A 19,335-nucleotide genomic window follows, 5' to 3' on the forward strand; every position below is an offset into this window, starting at 1 on the left:
TACACAGGCACACTTAAAAGTTCCCATGATAAGTATAAGCTCTGACCAACATTTATCCCTCAAGTGGAATCTCAAAATCAATACAACTCCAATTTCATTCCTGATGTTGGGGGAATTTTGCTGTTCAAATATTGGACGGGATTTTCCACTCCACCCGTGGCAAGTTTTGCCACTACAAAGGCAGTCTGATACTAGCCTATGGCAGGCTCTTGTGGTGCCACCATTGTCCAAGAGTTTTCCTGTTGTATGTAATGCTGGTTCTCTGTCAGTGTGACTGGAAGATCTCACTGGAGGGAGCAGCCGGACAATTCTGGCTATTGACTGTCACATACGGTCACAAACAGTGATCATACTTCAAATGTAACTCATTGGCTATGAAACATTTTGGTCTATCCAAGTTTATGACTATCACGTTATGAACCTAATGTCATCATTTTCCTATAAGATCTTACTAATTATATCCAGTAAAAAGAGGATGACCCCTTACCTGCATACCAATAACAATTCATCTTACTTTCTACCGTTATCGTTTTGTCCGATTATTCATCTAAAGCCAACTCACACAGCAAGAACATGCTCCAGTTGAATATTGACAAGATCTGATCTATTGTATTTGATGCCCTTCTTCTCCAACTGGTGTAAGCCATGGTTCAGTTGGTAATACTCTGGTCTCTGAATCAAAAGGTTGTGGATTAAAGTTTTACTCCATAACTTGATAGACTGGGACTTTTTTCTCTGGAGCATAGGAGACTTAGATGTATAGAGGTCTATAAAGTAATGAGGGGCATAGATCAGTTAGATAGTCAACATCTTTTTCCAAAGGTAGTGGAATCTGAAACAGAGGGCATAGGTTTAATGTCAGAGGGGAGAGATACAAAAGGATCTAGAAGGGCAATTTTTTCCACACAGGCTGATGAGTATCTGGAACAAACTGCCAGAGGCAGTAGTAGAAGCAGGTACAATCTTGTCTTTTAAAAACCATTTTTAAAGTTAGATGGGTAAAATGGGCGCAGAGGGATATGGGCCTAACACAAGCATTGGGACTAGTTAAGTAATCAAAATAAAGGGTGGCATGAACAAGTTGGGCCGAAGGGCCTGTTTCCATGCTGTAAACCTCTATAACTCTATAACAATCTCAGCTCATCACCCTGAAGGAGAGCTGCACTGTTGGAGGTGCTGCTTTTTTGGACAAGATGTTAAATCGAGGCCCGACTTGCCTTCATAGATGGATGTGGAAGGCCAATGTCATTTTTTTTTGATGAGAACAAGAGCAGGAGAGTTGGCGAGTTATCTGTCACGCTCTGACCAATACTTATCCCTCAATCAACAGAACAGACAGATTATCTGGTCATGATCTCACTACTGTTTGTGAAGGTTTGCGGTGTGCAACTTGACTGCTCTGTTTCCAACATCACAATAGCAATAACACTGCAAAATACTTCATTTGGTTGTAAAGGACTTTGGAATATACAGTGGCCATGAACGGCACTACATCAGTGCATGTCTTTTTTTTCCCATTTTAAGCTCCATCTCCCTCTGTGACCGCTTGCTCAGGTGAAACCAAAAGCCTCAGTGCCTATGCCTCCCAAATTATGCTCCAAATACCATTTCTCATCCATGAAGAACATTGCTTACTTTTACCTTTATGAAATCACACTTGTGTGCCTAACCTCACCCGGTTACTGCTGAAATTGTCACCCCCATTTTAATTAGCTCCAATCTTCACTATTATGATGTCTGAGAACATCTGTGGGGAGAATATAGAGCCAGCATTTCGCGTCTGAATGACCCTTCACAGCTCTGACAACGGGTCTTCCAGACTCGAAACACTGGCTCTCCACAGATGCTGTCAGACCTGCTGAAATTTTCTGGCACTTTGTGTTTGTTTCAGATTCCAGCATCCACAGCATTTTGCTTTTATTTCACTATTCTGATGCCTATTTCACTGGCATTTTGATCTCTGTCCTATACAAAATCTTACTTGCTCAACATTGATGTTGTTACTTGCCTCCCAGTCCGTTTATCCATTCAATGTCAAATCCTCCCTATTTACAAGTTCCATCATGTCGTCCCCTTCAATCAACTTCTGTGACTGTGTCTGGTGACACCATCCAGGCTTTGGTCCTTCAACTTTGACCCTTCTGTGGCTCTCTCCTTCATTTGAAAAACGTGCAGCCATTTTAATTCTCTGAGACTCTTTGAATGCCTCAGTCTTACTTTAAAAGGTCCTCAAAATTTACCTTGTGCAACTTATACTCAGGACCAGCATAAGTTTTTCCTCTTTAAAGTATCTTGGGAGAGCTGGAGAGGGCAGAAACCTATATCTCACTCTTGCATCTCACAGGAAATTCAGAGGCATGGTTACTAATCATGGCCTGGAAAGTATTTGAACAATGATTGAGTAGGAGTAAGAGCTGATCAACTCTCTTTCTGGCAGACTGAAGATACCTTCATTATTTCATTTTTGTATTGCTTTTCCCTGGCAACATCCCTTCACACTATTAGCTTTTGGCAGGACCATAGGGAGGAAAGAGGTCAGTAACGTGGGCTTCTCCACACACACAAACACACACACACAGCCAGTGCCTTTCCATTTTGATTAGTATTCAACAGCTGGCAAATCTCATGAGCCAGAATGCTTCCCTTTTGTTTCTTTTTTAATCTTCCTGCCTTTCTTTCTCAAGGGAACTCACTTTGCTGGCTGACGAAAGGTTGTCCAGACTCGAAACATTGGAGAGAGAATGGAACCATAGATACTATCAGATTTTCCAGCATTTTCTGTTTTTGTTTTTATATTCATTCGTGGGGCATGTGTGTAGCTGCCTGGCCAGCATTTACTGTCCATCTCTAGTTCCCTGAGGGCAGCTGAGAGTTAACCACATTGCTGTGGCGTTGGGGTCATATGTAGAGCAGGCCAGGTAAGGACAGCAGATTTCCTTCTCTAAAGGACATTAGTGAACCAGATGGGGTTTTTTCCAACATCTGATTTGATTTCATTGATTATTGTCATATGTATTAGCATACAGTGAAAAGTATTGTTTCTTGTGTGCTATACAGACTAAAGCATACCGTTCATAGAAAAGGAAACAAGAGGCTGCACAATGTAGTGTGACAGCCATAGCTAGGGTGTAGAGAAAGATCAACTTAATGCAAGTAAGTCCATTCAAAAGTCTGACAGCAGCAGGGAAGAAGCTGTTCTTGATCGGTTGGTACGTGGCTTCAGACTTTTGTATCTTTTTCCGATGGAAGAGAGAATGTCCGGGGTGTGTGGGGTCCTTAATTATGCTGAATGCTTTGCCGAGGCAGTGGGAAGTGTAGGCAGAGTCAATGGATGGGAAGCTGGTTTGTTTGATGGTTTGGGCTACATTCATGACCTTTTGTAGTTCCTTGCGATCTTGGACAGACCAGGAGCCATACCAAGCTGTGATACAACTAGAAAGAATACTTTCTACGGTGCAACTGTAAACATTGGTGATAGTCATAGCTGACATGTCATATTTCCTTAGTCTTCTGAGAAAGTAGAGGCGTTGGTGGGCTTTCTTAACTATAGTGACGGCATGGGAGGAAACCATGACAGGTTGTTGGTGATCTGACACCTTAAAAACTTGAAGCTCTCAACCCACTCTACTTCATCTCCATTGATGTAGACAGGGGCATGTTCTCCCTTACGCTTCCTGTAGTTGATGACGATCTCTTTCGTTTTGTTGACATCGAGGGAAACACTATTGTTGCTGCACCAGATTCTCTACCTCATTCCTGTACTCTGCTTTGTCATTGTTTGAGATCTGACCCACAACAGTGGGTCAGCAAACTTGAAAATCGAATTGGAGGGGAATGTAGCCGCACAATCATAGGTGTGTAAGGAGTATAGTAGGGGCTGAGAACACAGTCTTGTGGGACACCGGTGTTGAGAATGATCATGGAAGTGGTGTTGTTGCCTATGCTCACTGATTGCGGTCTGTGAGTTAGGAAGTTTAGGATCTAGTCACAGAGGGAGATTATGGTTTTATGGTCATCAGTAGATTCTTAATTCCAGATATTTTTTATTTGACTTGAAATTCCATCATCTGCCGTGGCAGAATTTGAAACCGGGTCCTCAGAACATTAGCTGAGTTTTTGGATTAATAGACTAGTGATAATACCACTAGGCCATCGCCTCCCATTTTGCTTCACTTGGAAATGAAGGCTGGGATTGAACCCAGGTCTCTGGTGCTGAGTGGTAGCAGTGTTAACCACCGCGCCACCCTAACTTTTCATGATTGTTTTCATTTATTATCTTCAACCCCTAAGGTGGAGTGGGTGGCAATATAATAATTGCCTGAGATTTGTTGGCACTTACCTTCCTCACAAACACACAAAGCCTGCAGAGTAGCAGCAGGATGATTGGTACCAGAGTTCAAGCTATTTACTGGAGCCATGAAGGTACAGCGTGATCATAAAATGACATGATGGCTCAAGTTACCAAATATAATAGTTCAAATACCTCGAGTACTAAAATGCTGCTCAATTCCAAGCGAACTGCGCAATGCCTTCCGGAAATTATACATACCTCTGTGACCTAATAAATCTTGCGCGAAATTCAGAAGAATCTCATACATACATCAACCTGCATTCTAAAACTGCTTCACTTAGAGAGAAAAAAATGACCAAAGCGTTGTATTCACGGAGGCCCAAAGAATGAAATCCTGCCTCACACCTCAGACATCATTGTTCAAAGTGGCACACATTGTGACGGGAGCAATCTTTGAATGAAGGGCAATTAAAACAGATATTTTGTAACGAGATGAAAACAGAAAATGCTGGCAATTCAGAAGTCAGTGAGCATCTGTTAAGGCAGAAAAAGATAGGAAGTGACGTTTCAAATGTTCTCATTGACATGTAGCAAAATGTCACCATTTTCTGATTTTTACCTTGCATTTCCATCGTTCAATTTTTTGTTTTCGGATGCGTACTTCTCTTACCTGAGGCGCAGTGTTACAGGTTACAATTTAACTCATACAACTCACAAATAGCAATGAGACTCTGGGTTTGCCTACAGGGACCATTTCCCCTCAGGGTTGCCAAAGCTGAATCTCATTCTCAAAGTTTGAAATAGTGGCCTTTATCCATCTTTTCAAAGCCACTTCCTATCTTTTGTACTCATACAAGGTCATCCAACATTCAGTCACATTTTCCAGTCAGCAAAGCCCACATTTCGACAATTTTTCATTCATTTCTGATGCCAGACATGGTTCTTCTCTGAAATCCCTTCCATAGCATTTGAATGATGAGCAATGCATATTAGGGCGGCATGGTGGCCAGGTGGTTAGCACTGCTACTTCACAGAGCCAGGGACTCGGGTTCGATTCCCAGCTTGAGTCACTTTGTAGAGTCTGCATGTTCTCCCCACGCCGGTTTGGATTTCCTCCGGGTGCTCTGGTTTCCTCCCTCAGTCCAAAAGACATGCTGGTTAGGTCCACTGGCCATGCTGAATTCTCCCTCAATGTATCCGAACAGGCGCTGGAGTGTGGCGACTAGTGGATTTTCACAGTAACTTCATTGCAGTGTGAATATAAGCCTACTTGCAACACTAATAAACAAATTAACTATTAGCCAAGATAGGGTTTCAGCAATGCACTAGACCTGAACATCCCTGAGCTTGTGCTCCAATATTTAAGTGATACAGTTCCATATTTGATATGCTTTGTTAATTGTTGTTCCGCGTTGATCAGACAGGTTTGAGTATTGTGTCTGTTAAATCTTCCAGATCTTTTTCGCCTTCACCTTTAGTCATTTGATGAACCCATGCTGGAAGGAAAATCAAAAGAATCATTTGCATTATTTCTGTTTATAGGACTAGTAATGCACAGTTTTTAAGCTGTGGTTTGCCTATTTAACACCAGTGATCGTAATTCAAACTTAATTCCTTAAACTTCAGGCCAAGTGGACACGATGGATGGAATCTTCCAGCCACACTTGCCCTAAAACCGGACTTCAATGGATTTTTACACATTCCACCTCCCCTCGGCTACGATTCCCCTGGTGGGAGGGACGGGAAAATTCTCCCCAATGTGTCTGATGGTGGGTACAAAGGGAGAATGCCGCAGGATGGCCAGAAATTGAATTCAGGCAAGTGTCAATTTATGGTGGGATCTTCCAAGGGTGCCTGCCATGTCATCCCAGAAAACCCACCAGCATGAACCGCATACACATCCCTTTCCTGGGATGCAGACAAAGGCCAATCACCCACGTCAGAGTTTCTGGAAAAACACACTGACACAAAACACAACATGGTGTGCGTAGTGTCTGAACAAGGCCTGGGGCTACCTCTGGAGATTTGACATGGAAGTTGGTTACAACACTGGAACATCACAGCAGTGGGTTGGGAGAGCATCTGCAGATGGACCTCCCAGGTTAGGTGTCCAGGAGAGGATCCATCTTCCAGCATCAGAATGTTCCTGCAGATCCATCATCTTTCTCAGGAGGCCCGTCTTCCAGTCTCAGAGTGGTTCCAGAGCTCTCCCTTCACTTCAGGCAATCTGCCTTCTTTCTTCAATAGTGGATCAGTGATGTAGGGTGCCTTTCCAATATGGCACCCAGCCACAATGGCGGATGACACACCATCCAGGACTGCCTGCCACTCAATATGGTGTAAAAGATTCAAGTGCACAATTAATGAGGACGGAGCTGGAAGATTTGGCGTGTTTTCCCGCCAGCTACTGCAGCAGGAAACGCCCCACATTCCCACCCCCACCACGGCACTTAGTCACAAAATGGGAGAATTTCGCCTAATAAAGTGCTATAAGCTTTTTCTTTATTCATTTTTTCTTCATACGTACTGCACTTTACATTTGCCTACACTGAATCTAGTTTTAGCTTATTTTGTCCTTTTATATGTTTTGTTTCACTCGTTTCTTAGCTCCTATTAAGCCATGAGATTCTCATTCCCCTATTCAATCCATCCATGACTTTAAAACTCCACCATTTCCAATAACATGCTCCAAGAACTTGGCGTTCTTCCATCTCTGACTCTTGGGCATTCCCCATTCCCATCATCTCACTGCTCAATGGAAGGTGTAAAACTAGAAATATCATGGCAGAATGAAGGCAACATTCTGGGTACTAAGCTGGGTCTTGACAGATTGCCTTTAGAGGTCGGGGTGCAATTTTTCACAGAGCTTTTGTGAATCGGCTACTGGCTGCTGTTATTTTTGCCACTCCTAGAAACAGGGTAAGAATGGTAGGAAAAGGAGGATATCCCCTTTAAGATAATAAATGACCCATTCCCATTTGCAACATGATGGATTGTGAGATCCATTCGACGATCACCTCACACTGTGTTGGATTTCCAAATAGTCCAAGTCAATTCAGCCTCGTGTGTGCCCAACTCGAGGTATCCAACAGGCTTTTAATCAATATTGTTTTTTTAAATCTTGTTTCTCCATCTCAAGGCGTATTTTAATTCCAGGACATTTTCAACACACCAATATCAATCAGGTTAGAAAAGTTCCAAATAGCCTCGTTTATACTTAATCACTGATGTGAAAAAAATAACTTCCATCGCCAAATAGAACTGGCATAATGAGTATCCCAAGGCATCAAAAAGCACCAGGCATTGGTATGAAATCATTGAAAAGAAATTGGGGTGAGCTCAGTCCTCAGTGAATCCCTGCAGCTTCCATATTGCCTGAAGTCTATGCATTTCACTACGTTTGATTGTGATTCATTACCGCATTTCACCAGCAAAACGGTGAGGGCAGAATGCAACATAAATTGCTCGTGACTTAGCCAACCTGCCTAACTGCATTTTATTATATGTTGCATTTACGGAACATGCCCAGGGAAGGCACGTCTTATCCCTAAATTTAAACTTGGATGGTAAAACATTTTCTGGACCTGTCCTTTATTTGAAGGTGGACACCAATGAGATTGTTAAGAATGGCTTACAAAGGTCAAGTGGCTTTTGCTACTTATGCATAGAGAAAGGATTAACTCATGTCTGAAAATACCTCTGGAAAGTTCTCAAATGCAAATAGCTTTCTCAGTTGCAAAGGAACAATCTTCATCAGCTCAGTGGAAGAGATCCAACAAAGAATGGCTGCCAGATTGTCTGAGCAATATAAAGTATTGCAATACCAAGTAAAATAAGGTCTTCCAGCAAAGTTACTGTAGCTGGTACATTGATATGTTATCATTCCTCCGTTGTGAATGAACCAGCCTGGCTCCAAACCACTGTGTCAATAATAAAAGACAATGAAACGTGCCATCATGGGCCTGAACCTGGCTATGGATAAAAACAAAATCTAAAATTCCAAGGGCCAGAGAGATACATGCACTCTGCACCAGAACACACATGAATAAATAATCCTCTTTATTTAATTCCATGAAAGCTTGCTGCTGTTATTTAAATTGACCACACAAAAGTCTTGGGTGGGGGGAACGGCTAGTGGTGGTGTAGGAAACACACACATTCCTTTAAAAAACACAGATTACAGCGAATGAGGAAAATATTACATTGGGTGAGACCTTATGAACTTGCTCGTCCCAAAATCGTAAAATGAAAAAAATATAAAACCTTACAAGATAAAGGCATACAAAATCGTCGGTTCCAATGTACCCCTCCCTGGTGAACTCAATACATTCAATGCCCGTTTTGAGCAAGAGATCAGCAAGAGCATGCCCTCCACCCTGGATGAACCTGTATCTGAGGTCATCATTGCAGATGTCAGAGCAGTTTCTCGAAGATCACCCCACGGAAAGCAACTGGTCTGGATGGGTGCCAAGAGCACTCAGACAATGCGCAGATCAGCTGGCAGAGGTATTCACAGACATCTTCAACCTCTCTTTACAACAATCTGAGGTCCCGATCTGCTTAAAGAAGATGACATCATCCCAGTACCTAAGAAAAACCAAGCAGCATGCCTTAATGACTATCGGCCGGAGGCTCTGACATCCATCATTATGGATTGCTTTGAAAGATTAGTCATGACACGAATCAATTCCAATCTCCCAGACTACCTGGATCCACTACAGTTTGCCTACTGCTGCAATAGGTCTACAGCAGACACCCTCTCCCTGGCCCTGCACTCAACCCTGGAATACCTAGATAACATCTATGTCAGACTCCTAATTATTGACTACAACTCAGCCTTCAATACTATTTTTCCCAAAAAACTCATCTGCAAACTCTGGGGCTTGGGCCTTGGATCCTCCCTCTGTGACTGGATCCTGAACTTCCTAATTCCTAGACCACAATCAGTGACAACAGGCAACATCTCCTCCATGCTCATCCTCAACACTGTTGCCCCACAAGGCTGTGTTCTCAGCCCCCTATTATGCTCCTTATACACCTATGACTGTGCGGCCAAATTCCCCTCCAATTCAATTTTCAAGTTTGCTGACAACACCACCATAGTGGACAGATCTCAAACAATGGTGAGACAGGAATGAGATAGAGAATCTGGTGAACTGGTGCTGCAACAATAATCTCTCCCCCAATGTCAACAAAACGAAGGAGACTGTCATCGACTTTGGGTAACATAGTGGAAAATGTGCCCTTCTATGGCAACAGGGGTGAAATAGAATGGGTCAAGAACTTCAAGTTTTTAGGTGTCCAGATCACCAACAACTTGTCCTGGTCCCCCCACGCCGACACTATAGTTAAGAAAGCCCACCAACACCTCTACTTCCTCAGAAGAATAAGGAAATTTGGCATGTCAGCTACAACTTTCGCCAATTTTTACAGATGCACCATAGAAAATATTCATTTTAGTTGTTTCACAGTGTGGTATGGCTCCTGCTCTGCCCAAGACCACAAGAAACTACAAAAGGTTATGAATGTAGCCCAATCCATCACTTAAACCAGCTCCTATCCATTTATTCTATCTACACTTCCTGCTGCCTTGGCAAAGCAACCAGCATAATTAAGGATCCCACACATTCTCTCTTCCACCATCTTCCATCAGGAAAAAGATACAGAAGTCTAAGATCACATACCAATCAACCCAAGAACAGCTTCTTCTCTGCTGCCCTCAGACTTTTGAATGGACCTACCTTGCATTAAGTTCTTGCATCTTTCTCTACACCCTAGCTATGACTGCAACACTACATTCTCTCGTTTCCTTGTCTATGAACAGTATACTTTGTCTGTATAGTGTGCAAGAAATAATACTTTTCATTGTATACTAATGTGACAATAATAAGTCAAATCAAATTCCGCCAGAGGTCAACATATCTTTTCATGGCCCCTTGCCTGCTCCTATTCCAATGGCAGGCAGGGCGATAAAATTCCAGCCAAGGGGTTTTAGTTCTCACCAAACCCTCTGCAGCAACAGAAACAGGCATTTCCGCTCAATAGGTTTGTGACAGTGTTTGAGTGAACAGTACGAGGAAAATTTCCATTGCTTTTCTGTTCTGCAGTTATAATTATTATTGTAAAATAGTGCACAAAAAATCAGCTGAAATCTAAATAACCACTTATTAGAGTGGTTACATTTAGGATCTAAGGTGATGATTGAGACGTGCATGTCAAGGGCTGAACAGAACATATGGTACAGAAGGACTATTGGACTGTTTCTACTCAAGATGACATTTAAGTTACACTCTTGTACAGTGCCTTGGACATTTCACAATATTAAGATGCTTTGTAAAAACAAATTGACTTTACTCTTGTAGTAAGCGGTTTTATCAAATAAAAGATGAGGAGCCCCAGCCAGATCTGACAGTGGACGACCAGAGGAGGTAAATCTGCAATTTGTTTTAATTTAGTAGATGCTGGACGTTAAGATAATCTGTGTAGAGTTTGCACATTCTCCCCACGTCTGCGTGGATTTCCTCCGGGTGCTCCGGTTTCCTTCCACAGTCCAAAGATGTGCTGGTTAGGTTGACTTATCATGCTATCACTAGTGACAGAGGGATTAGCAGAGTAAATGTGTGGGATTTTGGAAATAAGCCCTGGGTGGGATTATGGTCATTACAGACTCGATGGACCAAATGGCCTCCTTCCGTACTGTAGGAATTCTATGATTCTATGATAACCAAGGTGACTATTATACCAGCGTTTGTGCTGGGAGAGGGAGATTATTTGAGATCTGATGAAGGGAGGGCAAGGCAAGAGGTGGGGAGGGGGGGGGGGGTGCGGGGTGAGAAATGTTGATGTAATTAAATATGGGGATGCATCAGTATATGAGAATATGTTCCAGCAAGGAGAGGAGGATATTTTCTAGGGTGGTAGTATAAAGCTCCCTAAAATTCTGGGTCACTGGGCTGGTTCAGTGATAGTCAAGATGGCCAATTGCTATTTGAAGGGCAAGATGTTTTGTGATTACTCGAGTCAGTATTTGCACATAAGCTAAGCCAACCAAAGAAAACAGAACCATTACCTATTTTATCGATGCTTTACAAAGTATTGACACTGAAGAGACAAAACATTCAGCTCAACAGAGGATGACCAGTGAGACTGGAAGATCCCACTGACATGAACAATCAGAAAAAGGTCCAGCTGTTGTCTTCTATGGTATTATGGTCACTTTAAAAAAATACCAATTTGTTCACTTTATAAAATGGCTATCACAATAAAAAGGAAACAGTACATTTAAGGGCCCAATGCACCATACAAACCACAGCACCCCAGAGAAAATTAACAGGTTTGATGCCGTAAAAAGACCATAGAGCCAAGGATCCTTTATGTATTTTTCTTGATATAAAGTTAGGTTGCATATAAACAATGTTACAAACAATTAAGATTGTTAAAAAATATCAAATTCCTCTTTCTGATGCCATACACTTCTGGTTAAAACAACAATGAAGGGATAAAACTGGCTTGGAGGAATGACTGCATTAGGCTGTGATGGAGCCGGATTAATCAGTGCACAGCATCATAAAATAGCCTGAATTTATACCAGTACATGATGTTAATAAGCTTGAATTAACATTAGTAGATAGTGGCATTAATTTAGGTTTCTTCAATGACCAATAATGCATGTTCAGGATATGTACATTATCTTTGCTTCCAGCTTGTGAAACCGTTTATTTCAAACAAGCAATGTTGAACATTAAGTAGGATTTTTAAAATGCATTGGGCCGATTAAAGACTGATTATTGATAGTGTTAAGTCACTTTAGAAAAGGCCCAGATGACAACAGTGTCTCTCGAATTCCTGGGAAGGATGCAGACCAACAAAATTGAGCTGCTCAATGATGCTGTGTGGCGCCAGTCAACAGCAAAATGAATGAGGTTGGTGGTCCAGGGAAGTTGTAGAGTTTTTTTTTTAATCCATTTGTGATGAGAGAATTGCTGGCTGGGTCAGCATTTATTGCCTGTCTTTAACTGCCCTCCACTTCAGAGGGTATTTGAGCATCAAGCACATTGCCGTGGCTCTGGAGTCACATGTAGGCCAGGCCAGGCCAGGTAAGCTCGGCAGATTTCCTGCCCTAAAGGATATTAGTGAACCAGATGGGTTTTTATTACAATGGTTTTGTGGTCATCATTAGATGTTTAATTCCAGATTTTTTTTTTAATTGAATTCGAATTCCACTATTTGCCACGGTGGGATTTGAACTGTGTCCCCAGACCTTGCCCTGGATCTCTGGATTACTAGTTCAGTGACAATAACACTCCACCTCTGCCTCTCCATACTACACCGCACCATGACCTTCTTCATAGACCTGTGAATAATAAACTGGTTGACACTGCATTATTACCAGTGTTAGCCTTGAAGGATCGTGAAACATTGAAATGGGGAAGAAGTTGTATTGTCCCTGGACTAGTAATCCAGAGACCCAGGCAAGATTTGAGAACCAGGGTTTGAATTGTACCAAGGCAGATGGTGAAATCTGAATGCAATAAAGGAAATCTGGAATTAAAAATCTAATGATGACTATGAAAGCATGGTTATAAAAACCCATCTGGTTTATTAATCTGCTCAGATGAGCAAATTTGCAGTCTTTACCTGGTCTGGCCCATATGTGACTGCAGCCAACCAGCGATGCTCACTTTCCATTAATGAATTTTTTTTAAAAAAACATTGAGATTGAGGAATTTTCAGAGGAAATGCCAGGGAAAGGATGCTTGCTCACAATTGGAAGCCTTCATTAAAGATGTAACACTGCCATTGCGTAATGGTTAAATGGACATACGTTTCTTGTTCTTGCTGGCCACCCTCAGCCAATTACACTGCAACTGAAACAATAAATTCAGCCCCATTGCAGTCAAGGCATTCATCTGGCAGTATATCAAAGCAATCTACAGACTCTGCTCCTACATGGGCTCAAAGCAAAGGTTGAGAAAAGAAGTACAGAGAAGGTGCATGAGATAGTATATTGTTAGAATTAATGAGTCTAAAAAACTCACATGTTATTAATGAGGCTGAAAACTATACAAAGTATGATATTGCCAGCAAGTTACTTCCTTACAACATTTGTACAATAACATGTGTTTAAATGTGTGCTGTTCTGCAATTCCAGAATTACAAATACCTTTCCCACACATAGTTCATTTTAACGGCAACACTAATTTCTATGCATGATGATATTGGACCTTTAACAAATGTATATGCGCCATGATTCTTGTACAGGATTTTTTTTAAAGTCAATTAATTCTATTTATCTGGTGCCACTTTGTTTCTAACCAACAGCCCAATGTTGATGCTGAAGCAACATAATTGATCACAATTGCCAGAGTGTTTGTATTAATCTGGGTTAATGCAGTTTGGTTATTTTAGTATTTTCCCTTGATATTTTTTCAGAATGGGATGTGACTAAGTTGATTGACAGGAAAAATTCTGTGACTGGGCAGGGCTAGACTCAGAGACAGAACCAACCTCAGCTGCTGCTTGGGATCTTTAAAGAAAAGTAGCTCTCTTTCTCTCTCTGGAAATTGGGACCTGCCAGAAAATAGGCCTCTTATTCTGAAGTTCTGCTGGTTGCAGATAGATTTATCTCAGAAGGCTGCTGTATGGGAGTCTGAAGACAGGTATCTTTCTATATCTCCGTCTAGACATGTTCAAAGGTTGGCAGCTTTGCACCCACATATGCCTAAATGTTTTGCACTAATTGATTCTGAAGAGGGAATTTATGTCTGTGGGGATATTGCTTAAATTGGAACTATAGACATAGCTAACAGTTAAGAATCATATCTTGCCATGTTACATAAGAACATAAGAAATAGGAGCAGGAGTAGGCCATCTAGCCCTTCGAGCCTGCCCCGCCATTCAATAAGATCATGGCTGATCTGTCGTGGCTCAGTTCCACATCCCCGCCCCCTCCCCATAACCCTTAATCCCCTCTCTTATCAAAAACCCATCAACCCACGTCTTAAAAATATTTAGCGAGGTAGCCTCCACCACTTCAACGGGCAGAGAATTCCAGAGATTCACCACCCTTTCAGTGAAGAAGTTCCTCCTCAACTCCGTTCTAAACCGCCCCCCCTTTTAAGTATTTAATTTGTAAAAGTTATGTTAATTACTTTTGTTATATTTTAAATATATTGTTAATGTTTGTTTTAATAAAAGCATTCTAGTGGCTCAGTAAAATTATACCTGGAGCGAAATCCCTTATGCTCGCACTAATGCCAAAATCAGAAAAGGCTGGGTTCCAGGTTAACTTCACAATATGCCTTGGAGTTTCTTATCTGGTCTCTAACATACGCCATGCAGCAATAAAAAAAAATCTGAAGTATGGTCCTCATTTTACAGTTTAGCCATTAGATTAGTGCAGCATTGCAAACCTCCTTTAATTAGCATAGTTGAGAAAATACTGAACTTTCCAATAAGTCACAAGCATTTACAGAATTGTGTTGTAAATTGTGTTCTCACAGAAAGGGCAAGGCAGGCACAAGATGCTGCTGCATGACCAACAAGCAGAAATCTTATTAGAATCAGCATTCATCGGCTCGAGCACACAGGTGAAACTATAGCACAACGCAGATAATTTCATTCAGCAACAAACATATCGTTGCATTCAAAAGTTGACTGCAAAATCCCTCTGCAATTTATTTGCCATGCTTTCTGTATGAAGAATGAATTAATGATTCAGAAAATGCTGCCTTTAAACAATTATTTCAATTAACCAGCAAATCATTCCATGAAGCTATAATCCTGCCCTGATCATTACTGTCAAGAAATATGAAATCATACTTATTACGCACAACTTCGACAGTGAATAACACCACATTATGTTATTTATTCTGCTTCTCGATGACACGGATCATCAACCCAAAACTGGCGACAAAATTAGGCCAGTATTCCGGTTTTGGGTAATGGATAATATGAAACGTTGAAAAATCCTGCGTTGAGTACTTTAATTCACCTGAGTGGGAAAGAGGAATGGAAAGGGGAAGGGTGGTCAAAGAGGACAGCAACTAGAGGGATACGAAAGAGAAAAAGGTGACAAAGAGGAAAGGAGAAAAAGAGAAGCAGAGACGAAGAAACGGGGAGGAGAGAAAAGGAGGGCATGTGAAGGAGAGGAGGAGTCAGTCTCTGGAGCTGAGGGATGTCTGAGCGCAGGTTTGTCCCATCAGGAACAGCCTCAGAATTCATTCTGCTCAGTCACCAATTTGTCTGTCAGGAAAGGCTTGTGTTCCACTTAAATAGGAATGGAGTTCGAGCAACATTATGTTTCAGCAGAAATTGCAAGCTGCAAATTTCTCTGCATTAGATGGGTGAGATTTTGACTGGGGAAGGAAAGCTCAGCCTGCTCGGATATCTTCCTGCATGATTCACATTGCCAAAGAACAAATCTGTGAACTTTACTTAGTTTCTCATGCATTTTATTTTCCATTGGTAAAGACCTTTTTTTTTCTCAATTCCTCAGGATGCTTTTAATTAATTTTTCTAAACTTAAATCTTGTCAGATGATTCCCTGTTCAAATGCCCTAATTTCTGCTTGGGCTCACTTCATTTTAGCTATAGGTTTTCTACTTTGGTTTCACCAGGTGCTACCAAAGACAAGCTTCAAATGTTTCCTTTCTGTGGGCCTCTCAAAGGCTGGGATTTATTGTCAGTGGCTAAGTGATGGCACGCACCACTGACCGCAAAGAAAGCTGCCCACAAAGACCCACCATTCTCTTAGGCCTGGGTTTCCCTTTCTCTTGACATCTCTTTGAATCTGGCACCAAGTCAAGGCTGTCCAACAACAGTGGTCTCCATTGGCAGGGGGAAAGGCCAATCACACTGAAGCATTCTCACAGAGGGCACAGCAACAAATAAAATGCAATGAATTTTTCATATTTAATTGACATTTACAAAGTGAATTAAATGACAGGGGCATGCACATGGAATTAAAGTTGAAAGAGCAAAAACTTAAAAATAAATTCAAAATGCAGATCATTTTATTATCATAATGAAGAAATTTGACATTCCACAACTTTAAAAATTATAAACCTTTAACTTTAAAAACCCAGTTACATCTGATTTACTCCAAGGTTTGCAGTGAAGACTAAGAATGTAAAATGACAGCGATCATGTGTTTGGAAGATGCTGTCGAAGTAGGCTTGATAAGTTCCTGCAGTGCATCTTGTAGATGGTAAACACTGCTGCAAAACATCATTGGTGGTGAAGAGATTGAATGCTTGTGGAAGGGGTACTAATTAAGTGGACTGCTTTGTCAAGCTTCTTGAGTGTTGTTGGAGGTGCGCTCATCCAGACACGGAGGGAGTATTCAATCACGGTCCTCATGTCTTATAGATGCTGCACGGCCCTTGGAGACTCAGGTGGGGCGTTACTCAGCACAGGATTCCTAGCATCTGATCTGCTCTTGTAGCCGTGGTATTCATACAGCTAGTCCAATTCATTTTCTTGTCAAAGGTAACCCCCAGGATGTTGATAGTGGAGCATTCAGTGATTTTAATACCACTGAACTTCAAGGGGCGGTGGATAGGTCCACTCAAGGAGATAGTCTTTGCCTGACACTTGTGTGGTACAAATCTTACTTGTCACTTGTCAGCCTAAGTCTGGATATTGTTCAAATCTTGTTGCATTTGGACATGGATTCCTTCAGTATCTGGAGAGTCCTGAATGGCGCTGAACATTGAGCAATCATCAGTGAACATCTCCATGTCTGACCTTACGACGGATAGGAGGTCATCGATGGGGCAGCCAAAGACAGTTGGGGCCTTGGACTCTACTCTGAGGGACAACTGCAGTGATGTCCTGAGCTGAGATAATTGACCAACAGCCTTAACCATCTTCCTTTGGTGCCAGGTATGACTCTAAGATGAAGGCACATAAAATTGCCGGCTCCAACGCACTCCTCACTCATGAGCTTGATGCATTCCACGCTTGTTTTGAGCAAGAGGTCAGCAACAGCATGCCCACCACCCTGGAAGCCTTGGATGAACCTGTAACTGAGGTCACCATTGCAGATGTTAGAGCAGCTTTCTCAAAAGGTCAACCCACGGAAAGCAAATGGCCTTGATGGGGTAGCTGGACGAGCACTCAGATCCTGCATGGACCAGCTGGCAGGGGTATTCACAAACCTCCCTTTACAACAATCTGAGGTCCCTATCTGCTTCAAGAAGATGACCATCATCCCACTATCAAAGAAAAGCCACGCAGTGTGCCTTAATGACTATCGTCCAGTGGCTCTGACATCCATCATTATGAAGCGCTTCGAAAAGCTAGTCATTGCACAAATCAATTCCAGCCTCCTAGGCTGCCTGGAACCACTTCAATTCACCTACTGCCATAACAGGTCCACAGCAGACACCATCTCCCTGGCCCTGCACTCAATTCTGGAATACCTAGATAACAAAGATACCTATGTCAGACTCCTATTTATTGACTACAGTTCAGCCTTCAACACTATTATTCCTACAAAACTCATCTCCAAACTCTGTGGCCTGGGCCTCCGCTCCTCCCTCTGTGACTGGATCCTGAACTTCTGAACTCACAGGCCACACTCAGGAAGGATAGGCAACAACACCTCCTCCGAGATCAACCTCAACACCGGTGCCCCACAAGGCTGTGTTTTCTTTATACACCCAGGATTCCCCTCCAACTCTATTTTCAAGTTTGTTGACGACACCATCATAATGGGTCGGATCTCAAACAATGACGAGACAGAGTACAGGAATGAGATAGAGAACCAAGGCTGTAATGAGGTCTGTTGCTGACGGATCCTGGCAGAACCCAAACGGAGTGTGAGTGAGCACATTATCGCTGAATAAGGGCTGTCTGATAGTGCTAATGACTCCCTCCATTGCATTACTGATGACTGAGGGTAGCCTGAAGGGCAGTAATTGGCCAGGTTGGATTTGTTCTGCTTCTTGTGTATGAGGCATACCGAGGCAATTTTCTACACTGCAGGATAGATGGCAGTGCTGTAGCTGTACTGGAACAGCTTGGCCTGGGGCACACGAATTCTGGAGAACAAATCTTCAATATGCCCATAGCCTATCCAGAGCCTTCAGCTATTTCCTGATATCATGTGGAGTGAAGCAAATTGGCTGAACAATCTGTGATGCTTGGGACTTCCAGAGGAGGCTGAAATGGATCATCCACTCTGCATTTCTGGTTGAAGATTTTCGCAAAAGCCTTACCTTTTTCACTAATTTGCTGGGCTCCTCCATCATTGAGAATGGGATGATTTATGGAGATTCCTCCTTCAGTGAGTTGTTTAATTGTCCATCCCATTCATGACTGGATGTGACAGGAGTGCAGAGCTTACTTCTGATCTGCTGGTTGTGGAAGCACTTAGCTTTTTCTATTACTTGCTGTTTATGCTGTTTGCTGTAGTCCTGTGTTGTAGCTTCACCAAGTTGATATCTCATTTTCAGGTATGCCTGGTGTTGTTTCTGGCATGCCCTCCTGCAATCTTCTCAGGGTTGCTCTCGAGTTGGTGGTAATGGGGGAAGGGGGGCAATTATAGTATAAAAGCCCTTCATTTTATATTTACTATAATAAGTAGACTGGTTTAAGGTAAAGATTACAAGTGCCTTATACATAGAATAAGGATTCATCGTGTGCCTAATACAATATTCAAAGGTATTGTCTGTATAACCACAATTTAACCAAGTATTATGAAATTAAACTGTATCTTTAATATGTTTTATAAACCTGGGCCAATGGACGATCTAACTTCTCAGCATGATGGGAAATAGAACAGATCAAATTCTTTTGAGATAATGAAGTACAGAGAGAGCAGATCTCCCAATCAGCCTGAGTCAGGCAGCTACAAGTTATTCAGGGCTTTGGAATGTAAATGTGTGCATTAGCTTATGGTTAACAAAGCTGGTATGGTTTCTCATGTTGATCATGGGACTGGACATAGGCAAGAGAATTGACTCCCCTTACTAATTAAACGTTGCAGGTGATAGATTCAGGAATATTGCTATCAGATTTGCATTGTTAGGTTTCCTAAT

At 42.0% G+C, this 19,335-nt stretch overlaps 1 protein-coding gene across 4 annotated transcripts in view; it reads right to left on the minus strand.

Annotated features, from left to right (window-relative positions):
- Nucleotides 1–19,335, minus strand: part of cpne5b (copine Vb) — a 602,363-nt gene that overhangs the window by 376,005 nt on the left and 207,023 nt on the right. The window contains exon 8 of one of the 4 annotated variants that reach the window (XM_080209681.1): nt 174–196. The exons of the other annotated variants lie outside the window; for them this stretch is intronic. Within the exon in view, the coding sequence (XP_080065807.1) occupies nt 174–196 (23 nt within the window). The remainder of the gene's footprint in view (nt 1–173; nt 197–19,335) is intronic. 4 annotated transcript variants of the gene reach the window in all.

Source organism: Carcharhinus amblyrhynchos, chromosome 22 (assembly GCF_965287045.1).
Source record: "Carcharhinus amblyrhynchos chromosome 22, sCarAmb.v2.hapA, whole genome shotgun sequence".
Classification (NCBI taxonomy): Eukaryota; Metazoa; Chordata; class Chondrichthyes; order Carcharhiniformes; family Carcharhinidae; genus Carcharhinus; species Carcharhinus amblyrhynchos.